The sequence below is a fragment of the Prorops nasuta genome, unplaced genomic scaffold, assembly GCF_024137725.1.
Source record: "Prorops nasuta isolate Cenicafe-Biocafe unplaced genomic scaffold, Cenicafe_Pnas_1.2 PNAS00005, whole genome shotgun sequence".
Taxonomy (NCBI): Eukaryota; Metazoa; Arthropoda; class Insecta; order Hymenoptera; family Bethylidae; genus Prorops; species Prorops nasuta.
In genome coordinates, this window is record NW_027116802.1 from 3,941,946 (window position 1) to 3,955,488 (window position 13,543).

A 13,543-nucleotide genomic window follows, 5' to 3' on the forward strand; every position below is an offset into this window, starting at 1 on the left:
TACGTTCACCAGACGGCGCTAAAGATGTAAATGTAAAAATAATGCAGTTTGTGCGTGTAAGAGATTATGCTCAGACTGGGACCTTCACGTTCCTTTCACTGTTTTATCAAACCAATGGTGGGACAAGGAGACTTGTTCAGCCGTTTTGATGATGTTCATCCTCTTTAGTCTGCATTCGGCTTAGTGTGTCACAGCTCGCTAGAATATAAAGTGATAAAGATACAAAATGCTGTCATTCAGTAGTTCTTGTAAAAGTAAAACTCGACTAGACGGAAAAATTATAGTTATTACAGGTGCCAATATAGGAATTGGAAAAGAGGCAGCTAGAGATTTTTATAGAAGAGGTATTTCCTCTTATACTATATATATACTTTTTTTTACGCAGTTACCTTTCAATTATATTGCACTTACCTATTTCTTCAGCTATACTTATTACAAATTTTTTACTGTTTCCTTACAAATAATAATTATTTACGTTGTATCAATTTTCTTTGTTTGTGTATTAATAAATCGTTTAATTGTAATTAAATTTAATATCTGATTAAATTAACCTCTTGACTGTGTATAGACAAAAATTAATAGACGTTCCATTTTTGTGTTGGACAAAAAAATTGCAAATTTTATTTAGGATATTCTAATAAAGGGTTTTAGGGGTCGCTGGATCTAACTTTGATGTTAAAATTAAGTAGTCCGACGGACAGATGAATATTTTGTTATTCATAATGATTATTTGAAAAGTCTAGAGCAACTTTAAGAAAAATCAATTTAAATAAATTATTGAGGTTAAGGCGATCAATAATCTTCGCGTAAAGAGAGTAGTGTCACTCTTTACATTACTTGCCATTGACATATACTATCGTGTCTCTTGATGAAATTTTCTTACTTCAACATTTTGTATGCTCTTCTTACTAATTTTGACATTTTTATCCATTATCTTGGATCCGCTATTTTGAATGTTCAAATTCTTATGCCAAATTTGGATTCAGTGACCTACAAAACAAATAAAAAAACACTTTTGCATTAACAGCAATGGTTTTTTATGTTTTCTTATTAATGCTTCTATAGATGTCATATACACTGGTGGCATAACATTTTTATGCCGCTATAGATGTCATACACAGGCAAGGGGTTAAAGAAGCGTAAGACGTAAATATCTAAGCGATCAATACACGCAATGACGATTTCAAAGCCGAAAGATATGTTACTTTTTACTCAAGTATTAATTGTACTCATCTGTTAATTAATTTATCGTTTTCAACAAATATGAACATTGTTACTTCCATGCTATATTGAACGACGATTTGAGAGAAGCTTCATACGAAATTTATGTAGAATTATAGGAAAGAGCGAAGGTAAACCAGTTGATTCTGAAACAGTATATATGGAAGAACAATTACAGCAAATGCGATAGCACATTTCAACCATTTTTTGTTAACAAGAAGGCATACATATTTATCAGTTCAGCAATATTTACTTAATGCCACATCACGATATCCTATTGCGCCATACGCGTATATATTGATACTTATATTATTCAACGTACAAACGATTCTAATAAAATTTATACTTATTCTAGCAAGAAATTGATAAAACTGTAAAGTAGTAAATTATGTATTTTACGACTATTTTTATTTTTAAATAATTTATTCCGGTGCAGTCTTTTTACACTTTTAATTAAAATAAATAATGATATAGAGAAGATACTATCACGTACTGTACCTCCTGATAAATTAATTTTTTTTCGCACTTTATCGATCGTTATATATATAGCCAAGTAATTATTTGCGGATATACATATATGTTTTTTAATACACCTTAAAATATTATAATAGCTTGATATTTTCTATTGGTAGGTGCCCGAGTGATTTTAGCATGTAGAGATTTAAACAAAGCTAATGCGGCGGCTGAAGATATCAAAACTTTTCCTCCGTCAAAGTAAATATACTGCTTCAATTTTTTAATGAAATAGTTAAGGAATTTATGATGATGAATTATTTTATTTATTTTAAATTTTTTTTTAGGCCAGAACGAGAACAGTTTAAAGGTGAACCTGGAGAAATTAAAGTATGCAAATTAAATTTGTGCAGCCTGTCTAGTGTTCAGGAATGTGCAGCATTTTTGTTGCAAACCGAGCCGACTATTGATATTCTCGTGAACAATGCTGGAGTAGCGGCGTGCCCTTATCAACTAACTGAAGACGGATATGAGGTGCAATTCCAGACAAACCATCTAGGACACTTTCTTCTAACTCTCTTGCTTCTACCAAAACTCAAAGCTTCCCCTTCCAGTAGAATTGTCAACGTCTCTTCTAAAGTCCACACATGTATTTATTGTTCATTTCCACAAGTATAACATTAATTCGCTATCATTACAATGAATTTATATATATTGTCCTTGTATATGAAACATCTAGTCTTTACCAATTCAGAAATCATCTGCATCATTTTTAAATTTACTTCCTTACTAAAATGTTATTAACATCTGAATTGGAAGATTATGCAGGAATTTTTTTTTAATCATTCGCGTCACGTAAAATTTGCTAATAAATCTCATGGTTATAAACTTACTAGAAGAATATTAAGTCAGATTTTCATATTGAATAATTATTTCAGTTGGTCATATCGACTACGAGAAATTGAACTCGAAAAGACATTACAGTCCTCTGGGGGCCTATGCTCGAAGCAAATTAGCGAATGTTTTATTTACCAAAGAATTGGCTCAGCGCTTAAAAGGTACAATTAATTTACCTTTAAGATAAAGACCCTTTTTTTTGTTATTTTTTCAAATACATTTATAATTTTATGTTTTCAAAAATGAATGTTTAAATTTGTATGTCGTTTTGTTATCAAAGTTAAAATATTGAATATTTTTTTTAAATCTCTATATAATCCAACATAAGCAAAAATCAGGGAAAAGAATAGTCATTATTTTTAATGAAATTAAAATTTATATTTTTAAATTTTATAAATAAAAGAAGTTTAACTTCTATTATTTTTCATAGAGGCTAATATTAATAGCATTACTGTGTACGCCTTACACCCTGGCGTGATTAATACCGCAGCAGCGAGAAATTTTTTTACTGCCTGGTTCCCTGGTTCTGGCACAATATTCCAGATGTTTTCTCAACCTTTTACGAAAACTATGGAGCAAGGAGCACAAACCACTATCTACTGTAGCGTCGATGAGGAGGTTGGAAAAGAATCTGGAGAATATTACCAGTAAGAATGAAACATTTTTACTTACCGAATAGTTGTAATTCTCAAATGGTTATATGTTCATATAATGAAGTGCGTGATTAAACAATGTAATTGATAACTGATAACTACTAGTCAAATTTTATTTAACATTGCATTATTTCTATATGTACTATCCAGTTTATAATATATATGGTAAAACTGCAGACTAAAGGCCTCCTTACTGAAATATTTTAAATTTTGTAAAAATACGTATTTTTGTGACTTAAATACGAATCCGCAATGAAAAAATATCGATCTTTTTTTTTACGTTATAGTGTTTTTTTTGGTTTTAATGTTCTTCTCGAAAGTTTGCTTCATCGAAAAATTTTACTGCTATAGAAGCTAATTCATCATTCAAAGTAGGAATATTTCTAACACTTAATTCTTACTTTAGGTCAATAAGTTATTTTTCTGCAAGTCGACCTTGTCATTGGAGCTTATAGTCTTCAAGAAAATGACTAACTCATCTAAAGTAAGAATATTTCCAGCACTTAATTCTTGCTTTAGATCAATAAGTACCTCTATAACATTTCTGCAAATGCATGGACTCTGTTGATAGAGTTAAGTCTACAATAGAATGACTAATTTATCATATGTAACAAGAATTACGTACTGGAAATATTTTTACTGTAGATGGTTAAATAGTCTCCCAATAGAACAGAAGAAAATTCCTTGGATAAAACAAGCTGCAAAAAAATATCAAACTCAAAATAAAAACAATAATTACTTTATAAAAAAGTCTGAGAATTGTAAATTACCGATTCGTTTTTAGTACACTAAAATACGTATATCTTTGCAATGCTTAACAAAATTAAAAATAATAACTGGTGAGGAGGCCATTAATTTGTAGTATTATCCAATTTATTGACAGTTCTAAAACTATTTTTCAACTTTAATTACACATTTTTACAAAATTCTAATGCCTTTTCTTTCTAGGGAATGTGCAAAGTGCTTTGCATCAGCCTTGGCACGAGACAAGGATAAAGCAATTGAGCTTTGGAATAAGAGCTGCGAAATGATCGGCATAAAACCGATAAAGGATATTAACGAATTTTTAGAGACTAGCCACAGTAATCTTCTCAATCCAAGCAAAAAATAATTTCAGTTTATTTACCAATTATTCCAAAAATAATGTTAAAGTTATAGATACTTTTCAGGGAGCACTGCAATTTTATTCGTTTTTTATTACGAAGTTAAAAACCTATCCTATCCTCAGCCTTTTCTTACAATAATAAAGTTAAATAAAATTCTTAGATGTTATGTATTATGATAAACAAAATGATGTGAACTTTTAACTAATTATCCTTTTTCAAATTGTTTAAACTCTACTTTGATCGATTACAAAAAAGGTCTAGAAACTTCATGGCTTTCAAGCAATGCGTAGTATAAAATTTGTCGAAGAAGAAACTATTCAAAATTAAATCTATAACTTGTTAAAAACTTATATATCTTCAGTATTGGTTTAACGTAAAACATTCATAATTTTTTCTTTCTTCTTAACTAAGACATTTCAATTCCCTTTCAACAAAACTAATTTTTTGTAATGTCATCATTTCTTCAACTGCCTGTTTTAGGTGGGACACTCTGTATAAGTGTCATGTGACCAAATAGCGAAAGGATAATAGTGAAACCTTCAGGCCACCAGACGGCGCTGAGACCGTAAAAGGAATATTATTGCATTGTGCTCGTATGGGAATGTTGCTTTCGTTAGTTTCGTTGAGGCCTTCCCGTTCTTGAACTTTCACTATCCAATATCCATCAGACTATTGATGAAAGCGAACTAGTGTAGTTTTTAAGTATTCATCATCTTTAGCCTCTACTCGGCTCAGTATTTCGCGGCGCGCTCGAATACAGTGACAAGAAAATAGATAATGCTATCATTTAGTAGTTCTTGTAGAAGCAAAGCTCGGCTAGATGGAAAAACTGTGGTTATTACAGGTGCCAATGTAGGAATTGGAAAAGAGACTGCTAGGGATTTTTACAGACGAGGTATTTTTTCTTATTCCAATTTTTCCTCCAGGTATCTTTCAACTTATTCCTCTTCTTCATTTCTTGTACTCTTTATCTTCTATAAAGAAAGATTCATTACTATTTATTTTATTTAATTATTATATAATCCACGTTATACCGATGACTTAATTTCTTTGTTAATAGAATATATTACCGTTTAATTCCAAATTAATTTTGTGTTTGATTACTATAAAAGGCAAATGAAGTAAATTAATAGACTTTCGATGAACGCCCATATTGATTTGATCGCAGATATTATTGTTACATTTGTCTAGAATTTTAATTAAAATAATATAATAATTGATTAATTCCTTTTAACAAAATCGAGACTAGGTGTATATGTATTTGTGCTAAATCGAACGACAATTTGAAAATCTTGATGTAATATACTTTGAATATCAGACTTTAAGCCAAGATAAATTACTACATTGAGTTAAAAACATATAATAAGGAGGAGCAATTACAGCAAATGACGGTATAATTCCAGTATTATTTTTTAACAGGGAAATACGTAGTTTATCACTTAAAAAAAAGTTACATGACAGTATATAATATCTCGATTTCTTATTATTCGAATTGAATGTATAAAGGGTCTAATTATAAAAAACATAAACTATAGTAAAATTAAGTATAATATTTAAAGATCACATTTATTAATAATAAAATTTGTCTTTTCTTCGCGTAAAAATATTGATATTACAATATATTGCTCACTGGCGGCAAATGATGGCACAACAAAGATTTTAGCATTTTGAGATATTAAAAAGTTTTAAAACTATTAATTTCACAAAACTAAAGTAAATTATACAAATAATTGTAATATTATATAGTTTATTGCAATAGCGTTTCTACCAATGTTACATAATCTGATGGTAAATAAACTAGGCATAATTTTAACGAACGATTCATATTTTTACGTTTTACTAAAGAGTGATACAATTATTGCTATATAAGCGATAATTAGAATAGTTGCCTTGATGCCGATTTTTTTAAATAGTGAAACATATAAAGTAAGATTGCTACAGAGGTTTCCAAGAGATTCAAATTTAAATATTTTGTTATGTTCTGACGTCATTGCAATCAGTGAGTAATATGATGAAATATACAATAATTTGATAAATTAATTTTATTTGTACTCTATGGGTAGCCGAATAATTTCAGTCAACTAGATTACCTTAAAATAATAGTTCAATGCTTTTTTTTTATCGGTAGGTGCCCGAGTGATTTTAGCATGTAGAGATATAAGTAAAGCTTACGAGGCGGCGGAAGATATTAAAAATGTTCCTCCATCAAAGTAAATATTTATGAATTTCACAAAAATATGACTGAAAAATTTAAATAATTATTAGTGATACTACTCTTTTTCAATTGTTTGTGTAGGCCAGAAAGGGATCAGTTTAAAGGACAGCCTGGCGAGGTTAAAGTGTGCAAATTAAATTTATGTAGTTTCTCTAGTGTACGAGAATGTGCGGCGCATTTGTTGGAAACCGAACAGGCCATTGACATTCTCGTTAACAATGCCGGAATAGCAATGTGTCCGTTTCAACTAACCGAAGATGGTTTTGAGACACAATTTCAGACTAACCATTTAGCACACTTTCTTCTAACTCTTTTGCTTCTGCCGAAACTTAAAGGATCCAGTTCTAGCAGAATTGTCAACGTCTCTGCAAAATTCCATATAAGTAATTATTATTTAAATATAAGTTATTTTGAATTACCATTATAATGATTAATTCTATAATTTATCAAAATGAAGTATATTCAATCATTATAAGTTCAGAAATTCTTGCACTGTATTCTATTTAAATATATTTTTTAAGTAAAAATGATATAAGTATTTAAATTTAACAAATGGAATAGAATTTTTTTGGAATAAATAGTTTGATGTGAAATTTCGTTCTGGCAATAAAAGTTTGACTGATTTTAATCTCTTGAGAAATCTGAATGTTCCAAATTTACCATTTGTCAGTATTTATGCTAAATTATTATTTCAGCTGGTCGGATTGATTACGAGAATTTGAACTCGAAGAAGCATTACGATTCATTAGGAGCCTACGCTAGAACTAAATTGGCCAACGTTTTATTTACAAGGGAATTAGCCCATCGCTTAAAAGGTATAATTTATGCTTTTATTACGAAAAGCTCATTAAAGTCTGCACCTCTCCTATTTATTTCACCGTCCCAGCCAGACAGGTTTACTTCATATTTATATAAGGTTTACAGCAATTCAAATAATTATTTGTAGTAAAGTTGCTATCCTTATGAGTGTACAGGTGGGCGCAAAGTTTGAAGTTAAAAATACTGAAAATAATAATCGAAACATTTACTCATAATTGGGAATATCAATGAGAAAAATAAATTTCGCATCGTTTACAGCAAATTTGCATCATAATATCAACAAACGCAATGTCCACAAAATCTTGCAAACGTTCCATAAATTTTGTGTAGCAAAATTTAGATAAATATGAAGTAAATTTTACTACATTTCTTGTAGTAAAATGTAGACAAATTTGAAGTAAATTTTACTATATTTTGTGTATTAAAGTGTAGATAAATTTGATATAAACTTGCTACATTTCGTGTAGCAAAATGTTCGTACAATTTACTGCAACCTAACTCTACATGTGTTATAGGTAAATTGCTATGAAATTTACAACTTAATTTTACGACAAATTTACTTAAAATTTATTTAAATACTATAAAATAATATTACAAAAATAAAGTATGTTAAAATATTATAAAATATTAATTATTTTTTTAATCGCTTAAAGTATGGGCAGAATCGTTTTCATCAGGAAACAGTTCCTTTTCCTCGTCTGCACGCTTCCGTTTTTGCCCTTTTTTATTAGTACCTCTTGCATTCCTCGCTATTTGTTTATATGATCTCAATGCTTCTTGGAAATTTGACTTGAATACATCCCTATTAAATTTATCAAGTGTTTTAATCTTTTTGGCAGCATCTGTGGAAATAATAATAAAGGATTTTTTGCTACGATTGCGCATCATATTGATAAAAATTGAATAATTTTTCCTACAAAATACTACTATTGAAATAATAAATATATATGTATTACAAAAAGAAAATACTTACCGATTGCTTATATTCCTAGGGTTCCCTAATAAAACTGCTCACTAGTACGAATAGAACTTATCACTTTTCACTTCATCGACCGATGAACACCAAAGCGAGACTAAACAAGTTGAAGAAATTGTAACTCATCAGAGTAATAATTTTTCTGAGTTATTACGCATGACAGTTGCAGTTTTTTAAATTAAGTTTTTGTAAAATTTTCATCTACTTTTGAAAATATAGAAAACTTACAAAATTGAAGTAATATTTAGTAGAATTTTATAATATAACTTTTGGTATTGAAATTTACATCATGATCTATAATCACGTTTAAAGCAAATATTTGTTTCATAATATCATGTTTTATTTACATGTATTTTATACAACAATATTGACTCAAGATGAAGAAAAATAAACTTGTTATAAAGAGATTACATTTTTACATATTAGATTTACAACATATTTTAGATATGCCTTGTATTAATATTGTCTCTACTTTAAGAGTAATACTTATTTGATGCAATAAGTGGTAAATAGGTTGATTCAACAAAATCATGCAAATATCGTAATTATGTTTTTCATCAGATTTGCTACACATTAAGCACCAACATTCTGTGTCAAATTGATGATTGTCGAAGCAGCAAAATTTATGCAAAATTTAGCAAAGTAATTTACAATCATGTATATTAAATACATTTTGCTCATAAAGAAACAGCAACTTTACTCAAATATGAGTTCAATTTATTTGTTTCAAATAAGTTTTCATTAATTTGCTGTAATGTTTGAATAAAATAAATTCATCATGTCATGTCCGTTATATGCGAACTGCTGGGGATGTAAGATTTAGCAAATTATTTTACAATAAACGTCTTAAATACATTTCGCACATAACGAAACAGCAACTTTACTAAAATATGAGTTCATTTTATTTATTTCAAATAAGTTTTCATCAATTTGCTGTATAGTTTGAATAAAATAAGTCTATCACGTCATGATCATCATGTACGTCTTGCTGGGGTAGTACAAACTATTGTTAAATGAACATCTACTTTCGGGACGGCTACACTGTACCACCCTTTACCGCAACTTTTTATCTACAGGGTTGGCGGCACTGAGAACACAAAGAGTGTTCTTCAAAATAGGATCAATTCTATTATATTTTAAGAGATTGCTCAATTATAAATTGAGCAATGTTCAAATTCACAATATAAACACACCGCGCGCACTACGCAATTACGTTTTTTGACGAATTTTTAATTTCTTTCGCGGTATTTTGATTGATTATTGAATTAAAAATAAAAAAAAGCACGAATATAGATCACAAAAACACTGTACGCACTAAGCACTGACGGTTTTCACGAATGTTCTACTTATTTCGCTGCAATCTTGGATTTAGAATGGAAAGAAGCACGAATCTCGCTTAATTTGTCGAAGAAAGGCGTGGAGAGTGCAGCGGGGCGCGCGAAAAGTGAGAAAGGCCCGCCCCGGCCGCGGTTGGAAAATTCGTGGCGGTCGGGTCGGAAAACAAAAATATAAACATGGCGGCAAGGCGGTGGTGGGGAAAGGGTAGAACATGCTCGCACAAATTCGAAAAAGCTGGTATCAGTTCAGTTTTCGGATTTGTGCGAGCATGCTCTACCCTCTCCCCACCACCGCCTTGCCGCTATGTTTATATTTTTGTTTTCCGACCCGACCGCCGCGAATTTTCCAACCGCGGCCGGGGCGGGCCTTTCTCACTTTTCGCGCGCCCCGCTGCACTCTCCACGCCTTTCTTCGACAAATTAAGCGAGATTCGTGCTTCTTTCCATTCTAAATCCAAGATTGCAGCGAAATAAGTAGAACATTCGTGAAAACCGTCAGTGCGTAGTACGTGCAGTGTGTTTGCGATCTATGTTCATCTTTTCTTAGTTATCGAATCAATAATCTCTCAAAGTACAGTGAGATAAGTGGAAAATTCGTCAAAAAACGTAATTGCGTAGTGCGCGCGGTGTGTTTATATTGTGAATTTGAACATTTCTCAATTCATAATTGAACAATCTCTTAAAATATAATAGAATTGATCCTATTTTGAAGAACACTCTTTGTGTTCTCAGTGCCGCCAACCCTGTAGATAAAAAGTTGCGGTAATGGGTGGTACAGTGTCGCCGTCCCCTACTTTTTTATTTTACTTTCTTAAAAACTTTTTAAAAGTAAAAATAAGCATATAGAGGATTTAATTATAATCAACCTATTAAAATCCAAGCCTATTCTATCCGCGCCATGCACATCTGCACTGTGATATTCAAGTGAGAATGTGTAACTGTATACGTATACAAAAAATGTCCACCTAACATGACAAAATTTATCGATAGGTAGCGCTGGCAATATTCACATGCACTATTACACACTCTCACTTTATTCTATTATTATTTGAATGCACAGAGCGAATAGGCTAGATAAGTACATGGTGATTATTCAATATCTCGCATAGGCGAAAAGTAAAAGATTCGTATTTTTTTTCTTAATATTTCTAGTTATTTATAAAAATAAGATACTTACATAAATACAGAATAAAGTTTTTTTTGCAATAACTGTTTAAGCTATTCAATTATACGAAAATAAACATTATTATAATTCCTGAGACAATTTTTCATTTATTTGTTCAAATTACTTTGTGTAAACAATTTCAAATATAAAAAAAAATATAGGCTTTTAATTTTCTACTAATACCAAACTTAAAATAGTTTCCTAGTACTTTTCTGGCCTAAAGTCGGTTTTATTTTTGAAGGAGCTAAAATAAGATTACAAACTTGTAATTTTTACAAGGAGGAGGCTTTAATTAAATTTTTGTCTCAGAGGCAAAGATTGATGGAATTCATGTATACGCTTTGCACCCTGGTATGATTTCCACCGAATTGGTGAGACATTTGGATTCCAGCTGGTTCCGTGGTGCACGTGCAATCTTTAGAGTAATTTCTTATCCGTTCATAAAAACTCCAGAACAAGGAGCACAAACTACCATCTACTGCTGTGTCGACGAGGAGGCTGGCAAGGAGACTGGAGAATATTATCAGTAAGGATGATATTTTCTCGTACCAAAAAACATAATTCATACATCGCTATATATTTATTAGACCCTATGACTATCCTTTATAACTTATAGACACTCAACAAATTATCTTTAATTTTCTATTATTTTTGTCTCATTGCCATTTTATTATCTATTGACAATTTGCAAAATAGTATTGAGCTTTAATTATATCGAATGTTTATTTTTTTAGAGAATGTGCGAAAACTTCCCCATCAAGTACGGCGCAAAATAAAGAAAAAGCCATTGAGCTCTGGAATAAAAGCTGTGAAATGATTGGTATAAAACCTATAAAAGATATTAACGAATTTTTAGAAACTGGCCACAAACAGCTACTCAGCCCCAGCAAATAATATTTTTTTATATCAGAAATTATTCTACATAATAGAATGGGTCTAAGAATGATCATCAGAGTTCAGTGAAAATTTATTTGTCTATGTATTTTAAACAATTATTTTAAGTATTTCAGTTTACTAATAAATATGTATTTTAAAAATTGGCCTCAACCACCTTCTCAATCGCAGTAAGCAGTATTTTTACTTGTTATTATACAAGTCCCTTCAAATTATACTCTGTAAGATAAAGACTTTTAATTATAATTTGTTTATCGTATTTATATATATATCCGTGATCAATGTTGATTCTACTCTATACACATCTGGTTTGATCGATTATGCAACATAAAAGTGACAAGGCGTAAAATGATTTGGTAATTAGCGAAAATGGTTGGTTATTACAAAAAGAAAGTATAGAATGCGTAGGTCTCATATAATTTATGAGAACGAGATATTCATCATTTGTCTAAAGTATTGGGGGTCACATTGATTCTAGAGCGAGCATAAAAAGCGAGCAAGGTTAAAGTGAAGGCAGCGCTTGTTTTGCATTGAGTTCTGTTATGATACTTGTAATGCCAATGATGTCATCACATGTTCTTCATTTCCAAATACACTTTAGAGGACATTTAAAGGAGCAGTCGGTCTAGCGGGATTGGTTTTTTCACATAGACCAACAGCTCTGCCATATCATTAAAAGTAGCTTTATTTCTTGCTGAATCATCATTTCTATGTGCGTGTGCCTCTCTCTCACTCTCTCACGCCTGCGCGTGAGTGTCCATCTATTACCAAGCTACACTTACCGAAATAATAAAACAAACTAGCACACAAATGCCATCTTTCTTAGCTAATTTACCAACCAAATTTAGCGCTTATCTATTGACTTCACTCACCCCAAATGAAAAATGACCAATGTTATAATTTATTTAAGAAACATGGGTTGCTCCTGTAAACATACCACTAAGAGTCCCACATACTAAATTTTTAGAATTTTACTAAATTTCAAAATATTTTTAACAGATTCACATATGCACACAAGTATTTAAATTAAGGTTAAGGTTAATAAGAATCATTTATTGTGAGATAGACTTATTGGGTATTGGTAGGTAAACGGGTTTAAATGGGTTAAAGAATCATTCGCCAAATTGGTACCGTTATTGGGGCGACATAGTACACACACAATATTACGGAAAAGCGGGGGCGTAAATTGAACCTACATCTTAGCGATGCTTCAATTTGCATCTCGAAATGTCATTGACCGTTTGGTCATTGACATTATCAGAAAGAACTGAAAAAAATATGAAGAACTTTATCATCTTCTGCTAGTGTAAAAAAAAAATTATGTATAATAAGAAAACATTCCGAAAAATAAGAAAAATTACATTACTAAGCTGTAGAATAATAATGAATACTATGCAGAAAAAATCTGTTACATTTATTATCCTATATATTTATAATTAAAACAGTAAAAAAACAATGTATTTCTCTCTCGCAGTTATAGCATAAGAAGAAGAATAAAAACGCAAATAGATTTGTTTCGTGGAAAGAATAAAGTCGAAAAAAGACACGCGCTCGATCACCATAGAGGCGTTTACATATTAGGTAACGAGTGTGTTTTGGTCGACGAAAAGAAATGCGTTCTCCAAATGTGGGAGAGAGCAAAGGAGAGCGCGAGAGACGTAGAGAGGAGTTGGGAAACAGGGGGTAGTCTGTGTCCCCGGATAGGTTTGATCTATTCAAAATGGAATGTGAACTAGTATCGGTAAGGCGTGATTTGTTACGCGTGTCTCGACGTTGTACACTTTACTCTTCTGTAAGAAAATTTCAG

General features: G+C 30.9%; 2 protein-coding genes across 3 annotated transcripts; both read left to right on the forward strand.

Annotated features, from left to right (window-relative positions):
* The first annotated feature begins 94 nt into the window (after positions 1–94).
* LOC136773654 (retinol dehydrogenase 12-like) lies at positions 95–4,489 on the forward strand. Of its 2 annotated transcripts, none has more exons than XM_066727455.1 (6): positions 95–344; positions 1,854–1,935; positions 2,022–2,332; positions 2,613–2,732; positions 3,002–3,218; positions 4,173–4,489. In XM_066727455.1, exons 1-6 carry the CDS (start codon positions 227–229, stop codon positions 4,333–4,335), a joined length of 1,011 nt encoding a protein of 336 aa, XP_066583552.1. In that variant the 5' UTR covers positions 95–226; the 3' UTR covers positions 4,336–4,489. The 2 variants fall into 2 exon arrangements, with proteins under 2 accessions (XP_066583552.1, XP_066583551.1); XM_066727454.1 differs by having other exon boundaries at positions 102–344; positions 2,022–2,323.
* A 148-nt stretch (positions 4,490–4,637) lies between these two features.
* Positions 4,638–11,884, forward strand: LOC136773655 (retinol dehydrogenase 12-like). Its single transcript, XM_066727456.1, has 6 exons — positions 4,638–5,225; positions 6,459–6,540; positions 6,627–6,928; positions 7,241–7,360; positions 11,152–11,368; positions 11,577–11,884. Exons 1-6 carry the CDS (start codon positions 5,108–5,110, stop codon positions 11,734–11,736), a joined length of 999 nt encoding a protein of 332 aa, XP_066583553.1. The 5' UTR covers positions 4,638–5,107; the 3' UTR covers positions 11,737–11,884.
* Positions 11,885–13,543: the final 1,659 nt, after the last annotated feature.